This window comes from Sus scrofa, chromosome 17, assembly GCF_054392235.1.
Source record: "Sus scrofa isolate SSC_HxYL_T2T_F1_AM1 chromosome 17, Sscrofa_HxYL_maternal_Yorkshire_Landrace_v2.0, whole genome shotgun sequence".
Lineage (NCBI taxonomy): Eukaryota > Metazoa > Chordata > Mammalia > Artiodactyla > Suidae > Sus > Sus scrofa.
Genome location: NC_139399.1, coordinates 59,827,017 through 59,844,836, shown reverse-complemented (window position 1 = coordinate 59,844,836; position 17,820 = coordinate 59,827,017). Strand labels below are relative to the sequence as shown.

Genomic DNA, 17,820 nt, shown 5'->3' with positions numbered 1-17,820 from the left:
GCCCCCAGGAGGCTCCGATGATTTGAACCCCCACCGCGCCCTCCATGGGGGCTGCCTCCAGACTCCTCTCCTTCCACGTCTCCCTGGGAGAAGAGCACCTGGAATCCAGAGGCTCGCCCTGCAGCCTTGGAGCCTCCTGAGGAGTTACTTGGCTCAACCGAGGACATATTTTAAAAATAATTTGGAATTAGTTGTTGATAGTTAAAAACTGGGCAGCGCCCGACAAAAAAAATCTAGATTTCCAGTTTTGTGTATAATGCTGAATGATCTGGCAACCCCGGGCGCGAGCCTCCTCCTGTCATTTGCCCTGTCCCTGTGGGCATTTGTGAGCCCTGAGGTTTTTCAGATCCATCTCCTTCCAGCTGTAGCGTCAGACCTTGTCACAGGCCATTTGGGAAGGACCCTGGGGACACACCCCCCGGCCCATTCCTGACTTGGGGGAGGGCAGACCCACTAGGGACAGTGACTGGGACACCGCCAGCGTTGCTGTGCTGGGTGGGTGGCCAGGCTGCCCTGAGGTCTGGCTGCTTGTCCGTCCTTCCATCCACAGCCCCACGGAGCCCGCCTAGAGCATGCCTCTGCAGAGAGCCTGATGGAGTGCATCCTGCAGAGCTTCTCCTTCCTCAACGCTCACATGGCCCCGCATGAGCTGGCCCTGTTTGGGGGCTCCCAGGGCCCCCGGTGAGTGCACCCTGCCTAGCACCGATCTGCTGACCAGCCCCAGAGCCAGTGTCTCCCATGGCCCAGACCCTGCCTGGCACAGAACAGGTCCTCAGGGACCACTGAGCGGAAGAGGATACTGTGACCTGAACCTGAGCCTTCTGCTCTGAGCAATGGGCTTTTTTTTTTTTTTTCCCAATAATAATACCACTGGCACAAGCAATAGAACCTCTGACCCGTGTGGAGCGCCTGTTCCCTCTGCACAACCCCCGCCCCCAACCTGCATGATCACCTTCCTTCTGGGTGAAGCAGCCCCCACCTGCCCACCAGCATCCAGATCTCAGCTGCACGGAAGCACATAAACAGGCTACACTTCCCTCTTCCTCTCAAAAGTCCATGGGGAGGGTGTGGCCTTTCCACTGAGGGCTCAGGCGGGCACCGTGCTGGGTACCCTGTGTCTCACTCACCCCTCACTGCCCTGAGCTTGAGATTCCTGTCCCCACTTTACAGATGGGTAAACTGAGGCCAGGGGAAGCAGACTTGGCAGAGTCACAGAGCCAGGAATTAGTGTGAACCTCAGGCTTCCTCTGCAAATCACACACCCTGGAAGCGGGCAGGGTGAGGTGGGCAGAATGCCATCTCAGCACCTGTTTTGACCTGTTGCCAGTTGTTTCTCCTACGTTTAACTCCCTGAGACCTAGAGCTGGCCTCCCTGCAGAGCTCTCCAGTGAGAAGGGACTCCTCTACCCTTGGAGGGAGCCGAACCGCTAACTGAACGGTCACTCAGTTCTTTTCAATTCAATTCAGAAAGGACGGGACCCCACCTCCACCACCGTCACTGAAAGTGTCCACCAGGGAACTCACAGCCGGCGCCCCAGAGCTAGACATATTGCTCACGGTTCACCTCCAAATCTGCAAAGCACTGCTGCAGGTGGGTGAGGAATTGGGGAGGGTGGGGTGGAAGGTTCAAGGTCAGGTGAATAATCATGTAGTCCTTATACAGCCCAAGCCTTAAACTGAGGGTGGTGGGTGCAGCTCTTTCAATCGCAGGTGCCAGAACTTCAATCTAAACTGGCTCAACCAAAAGGAAATTTTTTGGCTCACAGAAGTGAAAGGCCCAAAAGTGGGCTTCAGGCCCAGATGGATCCAGGGTTTCAGAGCTCACCATGATTGGGTCTCTCCCTCTCTCAGCTCTGCTTTCCTGTGTTGGTTAGCTTCATTTTCTGGCAGGCTGGCTCCTTCAGTGGCAAAGGCACTCCTGTAGCGCTAGCCTGCACTCTATCATCTCAGCCACCTTGGCAAAGGAGGAATCCCCAGATGACCATCGGGGAGCTACCATTGGAATGGAAAAGATGGGCATGGGGCAGGGTCAGCCACGGGCACAGTGGCTGACCTCAGAGGGCATGTTCTGTGCTAACCTGGAGCATCGTGGGCTGCTTCCCAGAAACTGGACTCTCCTAACTTGTCGAGGATGGTCCAGGAGTGCCTTCTGGAAGAAGCTGCACAGCAAAAGCAGGTTCTGGAGACGCTTTCTGTGCTTGATGCTGAGAAGGTCAGCAAGGCGACATCCATTGAAGAGAGTAAGTCCCTGCCCTCCACCCACGGGCTGCCCACGTGAATGGCTTGAAGTGATGAGGATGAAAGCCCATGGGGCCTCCTCGGCCTTCCCGCCATGCCGGGTTAAATGGCCACGGGGTGAGAGTGGGGGCAATGACTGGGCTGGGACCGGACACACTCTGGGGGTGGGTGGGACGGGAGACCAGCTAGCCTTAGTCAGCTGTGTGACTCTGGGCAAATGATTCGCCTCTCTGAGCCTCAGCTTCCCCACCTGTATAACGGGGAGGCCACTGGGTATCAATGAAGGAATTCCCAGGACACATTTAAGGCACACAGCTTGCACTCGAACAGTGGCTGTGACCTCAGTTCTGCCTCTGCTCCCCGTAAGACGTCCCCTTGTCCATGAGGACAGGCTGGTGACAGCAGCAGCCCCAGGGTTGTCTCAAGGCCTGCAGGTTGTAACCCAGACAAGGTGCTCACAGCCAAAGCTGCTTGTTCTCTGCGTGTCACATCGGCATGTGGAAAAGGGACTCTGCGTTAGGCCAGGCCGTCCCTTGCCTTCCCGGCCTCTACCTAGTGGAAGGAACTTTCTGGGCCTCCTCGGTGCCTGCTCTTCTTCACTGCTGGACAGGTGTCTGAGCCTGGGCTTTCAGTCATCCCGCAGGCCACGCGGAGGAAGGGCTGCCTGAGGCTGTGGAGGGGCTGCACGGAGCCCGGTGCGGTCCTGTCCTGCCCTGGTGCAGCGCTGCTGGACCAGCTCAAGAAGATGTTCCTGCACAGAGTCCGAGGGAAATACCCGGGACAACTGGAAATAGGTAGCAAACGCTGCGTGGAGCCTCTGGGCCCTTCAGCACTGTCGCAGCAGCCTCGTTTTAGCCCCATCTCCACCTCTGCGAATACCCTCACAGCATCAAGTGGAGGAGTTTCTCAGCTTGACAGCAAGGCGTCTCCCCTTCCTGGGGGGAGGAGGGAGGCTCTGTGAAACCCGGAAGCTGCAGACATTAGTGCGCTGGTGCATCTTTCAGGGGACAGAGTCCACAGCTTCCCCAGAACCTCAGAGGGGCTGGGAAGGAAGCTTTATGAGAAGGTGGGCAGGACGCTGCCTGACGGAGGTGTCCTGAATCTCGCTGGGCTCTTCCCCACAATGCAGACCTAGAGCCTTTTTCTCTGTTGACAACTGAAGTGATAAGTCACACTCCAGGCGGGGCTCTGGACCTCAGGAGGGTCTAACCACCTGCATATTCCCAGACCCTAGCTCCGGAATTCAGATTCCAAGGCCAGTGGGGCAGTGGATACACTGAGGACGCCCACCGCGGGCCGGGCTCCTCCTTGGGGATGGGGAGGGTCACCCACCCACGTGCCATCAGAGAGCCTTTAAATCAACTGGGCTGGCCGGCTGAGCGGCATCACAGGGTGAGGGCTCGGTCTCCCCTCATGCCTTCCCCGTGTTTCCCAGTGTGCCGCAGGCTCCTGGAGCAGGTGGTCAGCTGCGGCGGGCTGCTGCCTGGAGCCGGGATCCCCGAAGAACAGACTGTCACCTGGTTCCAGTTTCACAGCTACCTGCGGAGGCAGAGTGTCTCTGACCTGGAGAAGCACTTCGCCCAGCTCACCAAGGAAGGTAGGAGCTGGCATGGGGGCGCAGGTGGCCTCAAAGCAGCATGTACCAACAAAGGAAGGGTCCGTCCTGGAGCCTGTCTCGGCTCTGGGAAGCCAGCTTTTCCGAATCACAGAGATTCCCCTCCAGCTGTTCTTTTGATGACCAATTTCATTAGACTCCACATTCAGCCCACATAGGAATGAGCTCCAAGAGCAGGAGGCTTTACAAAGCACAGAGCAGAGACCACAACAGGACACGAGGGTGCTGCCGGGCTGGCCAGAGTCCCTGACTATGAACTGGGGTTTTGCTCATTTTCAGAGCGTATTTGACCCCTTGCTAGAAAGCCTTCCTGGAGATTCCAGGAAGCCACTCTGACACCAGCCCCCACTGGGGCCTGTCCTGGTTTTTGCTTCTCCATGGCTAACGCAGGGCCCGGAGCTGTCCAGCCCAGCCACAATCAGAGGGGACCCCGAGCCACCTTCTTCTGTCTCTTCCAGTAACACTTGCTGAGGAGCTGCAGGGCGTGGGCCAGGCCAAGACGGTCAGGAAGCTGCAGGGCAAGCGGCTGGGCCAGCTCCAGCCCCTGCCTCAGACGTTGAGAGCCTGGGCGCTGCTCCAGCTGGATGGCACCCCACGGGTGTCCAGGGCGGCCAGCACTCGCCTGGCCAGCGCAGCCAGGAACAAGAGCTTTCGGGAGAAGGTATGGCGTGTGAGGTGGGGGGGGGGGAGGGAGGGAGGGAAGCTTTCTCTTGGAAAAATAGTGACCGGCAGCTGCATTCCCTGCCAGGCAGTTTGATTTAGAGACGCTCCAGACAGGGATGCGGCCCTCCAGCAGTACCAGCTCTGAGGATGGAGGGAGCTGGGGCTGGTCAGGCCATCTCCTGAGGAACCCACAGAACCACATGGCACACGCTTACCACCTCATCCATCTCAGTGTTTCTAGAGCAACTTCTCTTTTCAGTCTCTGAGATGTCACCTGCATGGAGAATGTCTTAGAATTCGGACCGTCATCCATGTTTACTTTCAATTAACGTGTGTGGCTGGTTCCCTTGAAAACCAAGAGATTGGACTTCTTGGCCTTTCAGGTTCCTGGACCTGCGACTATCCTAGATTTAGGGTACCAGTGCCCAGAGTGGGAGAAGGGCAACCCCAGGGCCTTACCATATAGTCTAGGGCTCACTCAAGTGCCAGGCACAACCCCACTAGCCACCCTCCCATTCTTCCTATTAGCCCTTACAACAAGTGGGCAAAGCCAGGGTCGTGTGACTGATGGCGCCAGTCAGAGCTGTGACTGGAAAAGCAGGATGAAGGGAAGAGATGCTTTTCCTGCTGGCCAAGGCAGCAGCCTCACCGAGGCTCCCTCTGTGTTCAGTCCTTCTTCTGTCCCCGCTGCACAGGAGGTTTCCCTGATTTTGCATTTTATCTAGATGGCAGTTTCAAAATGCATTTTGTAAACCTTATGAGAGAAAAAGCACTTTCTTATTTGATTACCCTCAGCCCAGGGGGGGCATTTTTAGGTAAACAACACTGCAGCCTACAACTCAACACCGTATACACTCGCATTCGGAGGGGGTGCTGTGGGCACCGTGGGCTCTGCTCTCATCAGCTCCCCCGACCCCCAACTCACAGCAGCCTTATTTCCTAGGCTTTGCTCTTCTACACCAATGCCCTGACCGAGAATGACGCAAAACTCCAGCAAGCGGCATGCATGGCGCTGAAACATCTCAGGGTGAGTTTAACTTGTCCTCGGGGGAGATGGAGAGAAACCTGCTTGTGGTTGAAGTTAGTTCTTTTCAAAATGTTTCCACTGGGAACAAAAAAGAAAATTATTGCCAGTGCAAAAGCACTGTAAAGAGCTGGCTGTAGAGGAATGGCCATCAGCTCCACCAGCAAAAGCTCCAAAGGCAGAGACCCCTCAGCAGTAGTGAACATTTGCCCTGGCTCCATGTGAACAAGCAGGTGGCCCCAGGGACTCACTTTTATGCTGCACAATAAGTCCATTGCAGGAAAAAAAGGATAAAATATAGAAACGTAAAAGTTACCCATCATCCTAATACTTGAGCATAAAGCTTTTAAAAATTATATGGGGGGGGTTCTGAGTTACTTCCTTAGGTTAGACTTAGCGTTATCTCAAGGCCAGAGAATATATTAAATATTCAGAGTATTTTTTTGTTTGTTTGCTTTTTAGGGCCGCACGTGTGGCACACGGAAATTCCCAGGCAAGGGGTCGAATCAGCTACAGCTGTTGGCCTGTGCCATAGCCACAGCAACGAGGGATCTGAGCAGCATCTGCCACCTACACCACAGGTCACGGCAATGCCAGATCCCGGACCCACTGAGTGAGGTCAGGGATCCAACCGGCATCCTCATGGATACTAGTTGGATTCGCTTCCGCTGAGCCACGATGGGAACTCTGAATATTCATAATATTTTAAGACTCTCTCTTTTTTTTTTTTTTTTGCTATTTCTTTGAGCCTCTTCCTGCGGCATATGGAGGTTCCCAGGCTAGGGGTTGAATCGGAGCTGTAGCTCCCGGCCTGCGCCAGAGCCACAGCAACGCAGGATCCGAGCCGCGTCTGCAACCTACACCACAGCTCACGGCAACGCCAGATCCTTAACCCACTGAGCAAGGGCAGGGACCGAACCCGCAACCTCATGGTTCCTAGTCGGATTCCTTAACCACTGCGCCATGATGGGAACTCCTATTTTAAGACTCTTGACACAACATACCCACTTACCCTCCCCAAAGCGGAAGTGAGGGATGCCCGTTTTACCGCAACCTCACCTGCATGTGAAACTCTCATTTAAAAAAAAAATCATGTCCTGCCGTACAGCACTGGGAACTATATCTAGACCCTTATGATGGAGCGTGATAATGTGAGAAAGAGGAATGCACATGTGTATGTGTGACTGGGTCACCTTGCTGTACAGTAGAAAATTGATGACAGAACACTGTAAACCAGCTAAATGGAAAAAAAATAACAATCATTAAACAATAAAAAAATCATGGCCATTTTGCTTGATGAAAAAGGGTCTGATACAAACTAAATTCACTTACTCATTCTGGAATGAACTGACATGAAATTCTGTCAGGACCATCTGGTTATAATTGAATAACCAGTGAGAGCGTAAGGGTGCCACTAGAGGGAGCTAAAGTGCACTCTGGTCCTTGGCCCTGGAGCAGAGCAGGTGGGGTCAACTGTGCCTGAACCCTTGTCACTCCTCTGCTGGCCTGACCTGGAGGGTAGGGTTGGGAGAAGCACAGGAGGGAGAATGGTCCAGAGGAAAGCAGGTCTTCTCATTTTCAAGATGGGGGCCTTTCAAAGGTGTCCATAAAGTTCTGCGAATGACCTAGCTTGCAGGCACGTGTCAGCCAAGATGAGATGCTGCCAGAGGCACTTCGATGAACCCGAGGCCATGTGAGAAAGCTGGAAGCTGTCGGGGTGCTGAGGCCCCGGAGACCATGCTAGGGCTGGTCTGTGTGGTTTATAGTAGTGGGGACTTGTTATTTAAAATGTTCTCTAATGGACTCTCTTTCCCTCACTCTCATATAGGGCATCGAAAGCATTGACCAGATCGCCAGCCTGTGCCAGTCCAACCTGGAGGCTGTGCGAGCGGCAGCCCGGGAAACCACACTGTCATTTGGTAAAGTACAGCATCCAACATTCCGCTGAGTAGTGGGGTTCCCAGGGCCCTTGGAAAAGTTGTGCTAGAGAGGCCACAGCCAGCTCTCAAAAGATGCAATAATAGCACACTGGACGGGCGCTGTTAGCGACCCAGAGGTCTCCTTTATGGTTGAAGTGCCGAGAGGTGCTTTATGAACCTCTTCAACTTCAGTTTCCAATCCTTGGGAATGAAAGCCAGATGCAAGGCAGGATTAAAGGTCAGCAGACTCTGTCTTGGACCCAAATGGTCTCCACCCTGCCTTCCCACCTAGGCATCTAGAAGTACTAGGGCCACCTTGGGTCACCAGAGTAGAAAAGAGCAAGGTGGGGGGACAATTCAGTGACAGACGACCTTAATATTTCAGGTGAAAAAGGACGCTTAGCTTTTGAGAAGATGGACAAACTCTGCTCAGAACAAAGAGAAGGCGGCTTTGGCCAGGAGGCAGATGTTGAAATCACAGTATTTTAAAAAGCCTCAGCTGATGAGCTCAAATCTGGCATCTTTGGTCTTGCTGCTGCCCAGCCTTGATCCAGGGAGAGCAGTGGGTGGGGTCCGCGGTGTTCTCCCCTGGAAGCATGAGCTGGCCAGAGCTGCTCCCCCAGTCTCTGGGCCCGTAAAGAAGCCCCAAGGCACAAGTGAGACTCCTGTGCAGGAGCAGGACACAGGGAGGCATGGTGCTGTGAGGGCTGCACTTCAATCAATCAGCCTTCAGCTCTGAGAATCTGACCTTCCCCAGTATGCAGAGCTGGGTCAGTGCCAGCCAGCCATGCCACAAAGGGGCCTAGGCCAGGTGGATTGAGGCCTGGCATAAGCAGGTTGGCTGGCTCAGTACTTCTAGACTGGGACGGAGGAGGCAAGCAGGCCGACTGACTCTGCTGTGGCGTGTGTGGGTCGAATCACAGCAGCAGCAGCAGCATGCTGTCACTGTGGCAAGCTGGGGAAGGTCGGAGGGCAGTCAGGGGTTCCACGATTCACTCCCGTGACCCAAGCTGCAGCCCAAATGCCACAGTGGAGCTGGGTGGCGGCCTGCTGACCGTGGAACTCATTTTCACTGTGGTTCAGAAGCACCAAGGAAACAAGAACATGCCATCAGCCAAGAAGCCTTGAATGTCATGTCAGTAAAAGCACTAATCAAAGTGGAATCCAATTTTTGAAGTAGGTCAACTTAGGGCTTATTGAATTGCTTCAGAAGCCATAAGCTGGTTTGAAGAAAGATTTCACTGAAGATCACGCTTAAAGAAAGAAAATTAGTTTCCTATTTAAGTCTATTAAACAAATGTGGAGATACTCTGGGTGTGAATCTGTCAGCATTGGCGTTGGAAATCTCTGTCACTTAAACACGCCCACTTACGTTTCTTGTATGTATTTTGTGCTTTTTGGTTTAACTTAGTATTTATTTGCCTTGTCCACATGTTGTTTTCTGAAATCTCAATTAAAAACTTTTTATTGGTGTTTCACTCTGCCTGAAGAGAGTGGAAAGGAGCGGTTGTTTTCCCAAACATCCTGAGGGAAGAAGCCACCCCCGCCTCTGTGCCCGCTTTCCAATCCACACTCTGGACGCGGCCTCTCCCACCAGAGCCGGGTGAAGGTGGGCAGCCCCCGTGCATGTGCACTGCCCTCTCTTAGACACTAGGCCCTTCTCTGGCCCTGGGCCCCATCCGATTTCTGCTCCAAAGTTACAAATTTAGTTATTGTTTTCTACTCTGGCATTCCACCTCTTCATGAAAGCTGAGATGCAATCACCACTGCCCAGATCCCCTGTCCTCGACAGGCATTGTGTGGTCACCTGACCACAGAGTGTCTGTCTCTTGTTCTTTGGGTCCATGGGTCCTGCCAGGAGGCCACAGCATAAACAGTTTACACAGCACCCAGCTCTGAAACAGTCATAACACCTTGAAGGACATAACGGAATTCTTTGTACTATTTCTGTGCCATGTTGCAAGTCTGAAATTATTTCAGAACAAAAAGCTAAAAAATCATTTTAGGGGAGATTTAGATTTAATTTTGTACAAGAAAGGAGGACTACATGAATTTTTTATAATTCATTGTTATTTCTCCATCAGTTCTTTTTTTTTTTTTTTTTTTTTTTTGTCTTTTTGTCTTTTTGTCTTTTTAAGGCTGCACCCGAGGCATATGGAGGTTCCATCGGAGGCTAGGGGTCTAATCAGACCTGCAGCTGCTGGCCTACACCACAGCCACAACCACGCCAGATCCAAGCCACGCCTGCGACCTACACCACAGCTCACAGCAACAACGCCGGATCCTTAACCCACTGAGTGAGGCCAGGCATCGAACCTGAAACCTCATGGTTCCTAGTCGGACTCGTTTCCGCTGCACCACGACGGGAACTCCTGTCAGTTCTACATGAAGACTTGGCAGAGGTGCTGAGACATGGCCACCACTGTGTCTTACAGACAGCTGGGGAGGGACATGTGCTGGAGGTTTGAGCAGTTCTTCAAACAACTTGAATAAATTTGTTGAGTTATCCAAGGTCCCTAATACAGTTAAAAGGTGAGTTTTGTTGCTGCTGTTGAAGGAAATGGGTTGAGGCCTGATGCACTGAGTAAACACGCTCAGCAGGGAGAGCTCCCCCAGCCTGAGGGCACCCACGACTGTAGGAGGCCAGAGCAATCCTCAGATGTGGAAAAACTCTAAGCCCTCTTGACGGACAACATCTGCTTAGCATCAGCAGGGACAGAAAGAAACAGGGGTTGCCCAGCCTGGTTTAGGCCCATTAAGCAAAGAAATGGGAAGCACCCCAAATCCATGTTCTTTAGAAAAAAGTTTTATTGTTGCAACTAAAATGCAAACCCATCATTTATATGGCAAGTTGGAAACCTGTACAGTTTGACAATTCTGTGAGGTCACAGAAGACCCTGAGACGCGCCCCCACCCCCACCCCCCGCCTCATGCATCCACATATACACACACCTGAAAAGGTATTATACCAAAACACCTTGCTTTTTTTGTTTGTTTTTATTTTTCTACAAATGGTTTATTCTATGGCCATCGTAAAAAATAATGACCTGATGAGTAAATATTGGCTTAAGGCATATAGCAGAGCAGCTCGCTACTTCTCTAACATACGTGTGACAAGATGGAGAGCCATCTGTTTTCCAAGGATAGGAGGTTAAACCAGTATATCCATTTGAAATGCTACGATATATACACACCCAAACTACTACATACATATACAGGACTTAAAAAACAGACAAACAAGCCCAACTCAAAATGCTCCCAGCCTGGCACCTCGGCCTTATCCACACCTCACCAAGGCTCTACGCGGTGACGCCTCAGATGTTCCCACCATGGAATTTCTCTGCACGAGCTTCTGACACGTGAAAGGCAAAATGTGAAAATGCTGGCAAAAGAGCAGCTCGTGAGCTACAGCTGCCTTTTTTTTTTTTTCTTGTTTAAAAAGCCACTTAATGTGGAGGTCTTAAGTTTCCCTCGGAGGAAGAGTCGTGAGCACCATCAGTCCCCAGGGTTCAAGGGCGGGGGCAGAGGCCTCGCTCGGCAGGGCCCCAGACCTAAAGGGCAGCAGGCAGACTTGAAGGGACCGTTGTCCAGGCTGTTTCCAGAAGTGTGGTTTCCAACAGTCATCTTGATTCCAAATCACGGTCTCTGCTCCAGAAGAGTGTGAACTTGGGAGAGTGGAGGCTGATCCCAAAGCTGTGTCGGGGGGACCCTGCTTGTCAAAATGTCCAGAGCACGAGGTGTGGCTATGGCTTCCCTTCCCCTTGGAATGTCTGAGTTACAGTGGGACCCAGCTGGACCAGGATGGCCGGGCCTCACTAGGAAGTCATCAGAGTGTCATGCCAGGAATTAGGCAAAATATCTGTCATTGGAAAACATCACTCCACCGCTGAATGGCGACTATTTCAGCAACAGTCTTAGGAACCACAGCCACGTAATGATCAGATCATGCAAAGGCAGATGGGACTTGTACAGGGGGCACGTTAGTAAGCAGAGATCTAAGTATTTCAAGCACGTGGTATTTGATCGGGCCACAAGAAGACTGTACATGCATCCTAATAACACACAGGGAGAGCGCTGACTGAGATCAAGGTTCTGGCAGGAAACCGGGGAGGGGAGTAACCAGGACAAAGAAATCGCACACCATGTGTCTTAAATATCCAATGTTCATTATATGTTAGCCCACTGTTCCACACACATACGCAAACCTCTCCTCACGTTACCACAATGTCAGGAAATAACGACTGCTTACAACCGTCCTCCTTCCTAGTGCTGGTCTGACGCAGCAGCTCATGGCAAAGTCCTACGTGCCCAGCACTACCTGAGGGTTTATTATTGTACTTTTTGATAAAGCCCTTGATGCAAGGCTGACATCAAAAAACTTTAATACATTATCGGTTTAAGAAAATGCTAGTGCACTACGGAAACCTTTGGGGGAAAAAATTAAAAAATAAATATGGAGTGGAGAGACTCACTGCCCTCGGGCTCTGTGGAGGGCTGTGGGGAGGATGCTGCGTGCTGCCTGCTGGGGACAAGCCGAGGGGGACACAAACAGCCCCCTCCCCCGCCCAGGCTGCCTTCCCTCTTGCCACCTTCACAGTGCTCTCCTGTGCCCTCCTCAAAAAGGGGGTGTGGATCTGGTACTCGAAGGACGGGGAGGGAGAACAGTTAAAGGACGCGTAGGTGAGACCAACAGCCCGGGGAGGCTTTAGTGCAGACCACAGGTCTGTCGGGCCCGGCAGGCTACGCGGTCCGGCGGCCCTCACCTACCACGCTGCCTGCTAGGTGGGTCATTTTATGTGTTGCTGTTGAACGGGAACTGGACTGAAACCAAATGTTTTCAGGTGAGCTGGGACCCACTCCTGCAGAGCTGTGGACTCACATACCACCCCCAGCCCCACCCCAGCGAAGAGGGTTTGGATTTTTTTTAAATAGTAGCTCTCCCTTTCCAAAAATCACCCCTAAGGAAAAATCTGTTTGCGTGTTGCTAAACCATCTGATGCACTCAAAGACGGCTGCTTAGAAAGAGGCAAAATATTGAAAATCATAAAAAAAAGGTCTGTGAGGTGGTATCCATGACCAGTTTTGAGGCTAATCCTTATTCTCCTCCTCAACTTTAACTGCGACACACTTCTAATGTGTGGATTTCTACTGAAACCGCATTTATATTCCAAGCGAAGTGGAAACCGCTCTTTCTGGATCTCAGGGGCAGGGTGAAAAGCTGGTGGCCACACTGTGGTGACCTCTGACCCTGAGGCAGGGGCCCCGAGGAACCCCGTGCAGGCGGATGGAGCCATGGGGGCAGGCCACGTGCAGGACGGCTATAACGAGAAGGGATGGATGGGTGGAGAAACAGACATTGCGAGACCAGCGCGGCACCCTGAGCAAAAGCAGAAGCGGACTTGTTTTCTCCAGACGGCCTTTTGCTGTTTTCCTTAAAATGGGAAAGCTCACAGGCACTGTCCCAGCTCCGTGTGAGCGCAGCAGAGGAGGTGCCTGAGCGAGACAGTGTCCGAAACCCTTAAACCCTCTTTTCCAAAGGAGTTTACATTCGTCAAAGTGTGGGAGTCTTTCCCTGGGAAATCAAATAAAAATTGTGTATCTGGTTACACCACCTAAGGTTACAAGAGTTTCATAAGTGCCTAGTCATTTTTCTTTTCCCCTAGAAATAACAAAAAGCTGCTTTTTATAAAGGTTAAAAACAACAATGTGTTGTAATTCTATTATTTTTTTTCAAAAATAAATGAACCAAAAAAAAAAAAAAAAAAAAAAAAAAAAAAAAGAAAAGAAAAGAAAGAAAGAAAAAAGAGAGCGAGACATATTTGGCATTTTCTCTACTTACTCCTGAATAGGTTAAGGCCCTGAGATTAGACTCTTATATTCTTGGGACCACAGGGCTCCTTAAAACCCCAGTGCATCAATCCTTAATTCTCTCCTGTTAGCCCTTCACAGTTCCAGACTTTGAAAACCTTTGATCTGCTTCTTCTGAGACTGGCTCAGAGCCTCCTGCTCTGAGTGCTAACGCCGGGCTGGTGGCCAGGGCTTTCTGTACACGCGGTCTGGCCAGCACGTCCGTCAGTGAAAACATACCCGGTAGCAGAGGTACGCGCCAGCGGTGAGGACTGTGGCCATGCACATGTTGACCAGGAAGGGCTTCCAGGGAGTCAACGCCTGGTCCTGCTCCTCCTTGGGTGGTGATGGCTCTCCCTGGGCAGAACCTGCCCCCACGACCCGCCTTCTGACTTCAGTGTCTTGACTCGCGCTGAGGAATGAGGGGGGCAAAGGTGGGTTACTCACTCTGGGGAAAACAATGGCAGGGACACTATTATTATGGAAGGTATTCTAGGAAAAGATGAGCCACATGCAAACGGAGCTTGGCAATGTTGACACTGACCGGAGGCCCGCTGTTACTACCTCCACCGCAGGGCCCTACAGCCAGGGTAGGGTTCTGGAGGCCCCAGGACTCCAGCCTAGAGATGGAGGGTGGCTAAGGGCCTAAGGAAAAATACAGCCACTGGTGCAAACAGGTGCCAACTTTGCCCTGGGGCTGCTGAAAGAATGTACCCTTCAGATCAGGGAAGGCAATGGCATGGCCCCCAGCCTTCCACTCCCTCCCCGGGACCCCAGCAGACTGACACGCAGAGAGGCCTTTGATGCTACGGACACGCGGACATCATGCACCTCCTGTGCCGGCCCTGTGATGAGGAGCAGCTGCATGAAAGACTGGGACTTGGAAACCAGCATTTGGTAAAGTATCCAGGTGAGATTTCTGATGATCAATTTAGCCACAGAACCAATGGGGCACACATCGCGGGTAACCTCTTTTATCATGCACACCTGTTGTGACGTCTGGCCACAACGCTACATCTTGACTCCACACGGTAACAGCTGTAAAACAGCCAACACAGGGGGAAGGCAAATTTATCTGCTCCCTGGATATATAACCTGCTCTTCTCTAGTCTTTCACAATTACAAATGATGACACCACTATAAGGCCTCTAGCTATACATCTCTGCACACCTGCCTGAGAACTGCTGCAGGCTGAATTTCTAGATGTAGATAAATGCGGGGTCGAGACCGTGCACCAATCGTAAACCACCCTCCAAAAAAGCAGACAAGGGCACTGCCTCCAGTCTCAGGCCTGGGCTAACTCTGCTTCATTCATCCTTCAAGCTTCTGCATGACGCCACCTCCTGCAGGCAGCCTTCCTTGACCACCCACAGAAGGCTGAGTGTCCCTTCTCAAAGGCTGACCACTTCAGCGCACACCTCCATTACAACACTGTCCACAGGCCCCACCACAATCTACTGCTCCCTTCCTGACAAAACCATCTAGAACACAGACCAGGGGCCATGGTCTAGTTATCTCAGTGTTCGACACGCATCAGTAGGTGCTCGGTAATCTTTGTCGAACTGCAAGGAAGCAAAATGGTGATCAGGTTAATCAAGGCTAAACGAAAAGGTTAAGTTCCCCAAAAACCAGTGGGGGCTGAAAGGACATGCTCAAGCCTGGATATCAGTTTCAGGACTGGCCTGAAGCCTGGGGGAGGCTTCTGTCAGCACTGGTGCTGAAGGTCTGACTCAGCTACACCAGACATGATTTCAACAAGCACCAGCAGGTGGTGCTAGGCCCACACTAAAGTCAGTCAGTCACCAGGCCCAACCCTGGGAAGCAGTGATGGTCCAGGACCCCATCCCCCAAGGACAAAGAAGTGGTGCTTGCTAAAAGAAGCCTATATCCACAGGTTTCAATATCAACATGTATTTCTGGAACAAAAGGCCACTTCCCCAGCCCCCAGGATGCCAGGACCCTCTCACATTACCTTTCTAGGCTGCAGGAGACGTTTAAGGGGGTTCTGGTTTCTTCCTTGATAGGGCCATCTTCTTTATCCTCCTCAGTCTCATCCTTTACCCACTGGTGGTTTGGGAAGAACTCCTTGCATTTCCCATTGTGCGGCTCCAGGATTCGTTTGGGAGGCCGAGGAGGCGGGGGGACGTGCTCTGGTGGGGGCTCCAGGTCCTCGTGGGAGAGTTCCTTCCATTGCTCCTTGAAAAAGCAGCAAGGAGAAGTCTCATGAGATTTCACATTTGGCTGATTTATCAAGGAATGCTCCCCTTTAAGTGGGCAGAGGTGAGGGCTCGTGAGGGACCCTCCCAGCTTCTTGGGTCTCCAGCCACGTCCTTGGAAGATGAGGTGTTCTGCAAATAAAGTCTATTCTGCCTACTAATGCTCTCTATGTGAGCTCTTCAAAGGCAGAAACTGGAACGTGGTGAAAACTTCCACAACTCCAGCTATTTAAATATGAAGGGTAACTATTTCCTCTGACACAGGATACTTTTGAACTTTTTACAACGAATAGCCTCCTTATTTAGAGGCAAAAATTTAAAACCAACACACCTGGGTTAAAGCAAAAGCAATGCTGACCTGTACTGAAGAGTCTCCCATGATGAATTTGGCACCCTCGATCACAGCCAGGTAGGAGAAACGGAGCTGGTCTGCTGTCTGGATCAGTCCCATCCGAAACTTCCTCATTTCTAATAGAACTTTCTTGATATCAACAGAAGAAGGGTCTTTCCTTTTGTCCATCTGAAAGCCAGAGAGGAGACACAGGCCAGTGAGGTCCAAGTCTCAAGCACCATGTGACTTTCAAAAGGGAAGAGTATACCAATTCCTCCTTAGGAAAGGAGTATACCAATTCCTCCTTAGGAAAAATCAGTGAGGTTGGCAGAAGTCTAGAAAATAGAGCAGTAAATCTGGGACCATGTAAGGGGAAAAAAATCAGAGGGAAGGGGATTCTTTGGATCTTCCCAGCTTCCACAATAAAATTAAGAGCATCCTTTCAAACGAAGCTATTTGGGGAAAGGCTCCTTTCACAGGAGGGAAGCTGTTAAAAAGTGAAGGTCAAAGCTAGTTTACTGCAGAAACACTAACGGAGAGGCTCTGGCCAAGCCAGAGTGGAGGTTCAAGTGTGGTCCCTTCTCTTCCCTGGGTCTTCAAGGGCCTTCTTACCAGCAAGAGGCAAGTGTCAGCCAGACAGAAGGTCCCCGACCTGCCGATACCGGCACTGCAGTGCACCACGATGGGGCCATGCTCCAGGCTGAGGGACCCCGACTCACGGACTTTGAAAAGAAAGTTCAGGAATGAGGCTGGCGATTCGGGGACTCCAAAGTCAGGCCATGTGGTATAGTGGAAATGTAAGATCTCTCGAGTTTCTTGAGACTGAAAGAGAAACATACTCGTGATGATTCTAAGAGATTCGCCTGTTCAGAAATCACTAATTTCAAGTAAGCACGAAGTGCCTCCCCATCCACCAAACTTGATTCTCAGATTTTCTCCCCAAGTCCACAAGCCCAGTCAGCAAACACCTGGCCCCACGTGGACCCCAGGCTGCTCCTGCTTCAATGTCACCTCCTTTAAGATGCCAAGTCTTGCCCACAAGAGCTCTCGTTTCCGGTGTTCCTCTCACTGCTGCTGTCTTCATGGTTATGACTGATTTCTCTCCTTCCCGTAAGTCAAAGTGATGCTGACTGCCAGCCACAACAAGCTGGTCATCAATGCCTCAGGTTTTCTCACGAAAGCGTGGAAACAACTGCATGTGTGAGGCCCCGGCTCTGGGTATCTCAGGGCTTTACAAGACTATCTGGACCCCTCTGAGGACTGTCATTTTACAGAAAAAAGTTACCAACTGGTAACTGGTAGGGTGCCATGTGAGGCTCAATACCTGGCTAAACGGATGGTCCATGGGGAGGAGGGTGCAGCAAGACCAGCTGCACTGGCCCCACAAGCTGTCTTCCAGCGCTGGGCACAGAGCTCACCGAGTACTCGCACCATTCCCTCGCAGCATGTAGTCCCATTAGTCCCATTTTCGAGATTAGGAGGCTGAGGCTTGGCAGCCAACCCTCCACTAGGTGGAGGAGCAGGAGTTTAAATCTATGCTTGCTTGACTCCAGAGCCCACGTCCAGCAACTGATGCAGGTACACATGAAAGGCAGACCCTGGCCCCTGCCCCTATTTCTCCCCAGGCCCTAGCTGCTCCCTGTAGAACAGAAAGAAGGCAGCCTCTGATGTTTCCAGCTCTGCTCCTTCCTCAGAGCCTATGAGAGGCTGCTTCCAGGATGGACAGACGGTCTCCAGTAGCAACAATCAAAATGTGGTTCTTGCTGAGGAGAGCACCCAAGATCGCACTAAGCTAAGAGCCCACAGTCATGGGAGCCAGTCGCAGGGTGACTGAGGCCTGCAGACAGGAACCACACCAGCTGTGCGGCACCACAGGCCAAGGCAGTGCCGGGGTCACCTGGAGAGCTGCTGATGGCGAAGCGCTTGGGGTCCGAGACCCACTGAGGAGCCACGTCTCCCTTCCTTTG

At 51.9% G+C, this 17,820-nt stretch overlaps 2 protein-coding genes across 26 annotated transcripts in view; one reads left to right on the top strand and one right to left on the bottom strand.

The window, feature by feature from the left end:
* Positions 1 to 8,937, top strand: part of RIPOR3 (RIPOR family member 3) — a 74,520-nt gene extending 65,583 nt beyond the window's left edge. For 13 of the 23 annotated variants that reach the window (XM_021077862.2, XM_005673005.4, XM_085004174.1 and 10 more), the window contains 9 exons: positions 551 to 681; positions 1,468 to 1,591; positions 2,105 to 2,240; positions 2,871 to 3,032; positions 3,674 to 3,835; positions 4,312 to 4,514; positions 5,460 to 5,543; positions 7,369 to 7,459; positions 7,845 to 8,937. In XM_021077862.2, coding sequence (XP_020933521.1) covers positions 551 to 681; positions 1,468 to 1,591; positions 2,105 to 2,240; positions 2,871 to 3,032; positions 3,674 to 3,835; positions 4,312 to 4,514; positions 5,460 to 5,543; positions 7,369 to 7,459; positions 7,845 to 7,948 — 1,197 coding nt within the window. In that variant the 3' untranslated portion in view covers positions 7,949 to 8,937. Of the gene's footprint in view, positions 1 to 550; positions 682 to 1,467; positions 1,592 to 2,104; positions 2,241 to 2,848; positions 3,033 to 3,673; positions 3,836 to 4,311; positions 4,515 to 5,459; positions 5,544 to 7,368; positions 7,460 to 7,844 lie in introns of all 23 variants that reach the window. The other 10 variants (XR_014832513.1, XR_014832510.1, XR_014832515.1 and 7 more) reach the window with 2 other exon arrangements.
* Positions 1 to 17,820, bottom strand: part of PTPN1 (protein tyrosine phosphatase non-receptor type 1) — an 81,851-nt gene that overhangs the window by 1,955 nt on the left and 62,076 nt on the right. Inside the window, exons 6-10 of one of the 3 annotated variants that reach the window (NM_001113435.1) lie at positions 16,466 to 16,675; positions 15,881 to 16,042; positions 15,279 to 15,502; positions 13,547 to 13,718; positions 10,253 to 12,275 (exon numbers count right to left, since the gene is read on the bottom strand). In NM_001113435.1, the coding sequence (NP_001106906.1) occupies positions 12,252 to 12,275; positions 13,547 to 13,718; positions 15,279 to 15,502; positions 15,881 to 16,042; positions 16,466 to 16,675 (792 nt within the window). In that variant the 3' untranslated portion in view covers positions 10,253 to 12,251. Of the gene's footprint in view, positions 1 to 10,249; positions 13,719 to 15,278; positions 15,503 to 15,880; positions 16,043 to 16,465; positions 16,676 to 17,820 lie in introns of those variants that run through there. The other 2 variants (XM_085002835.1, XM_021077276.2) reach the window with 2 other exon arrangements.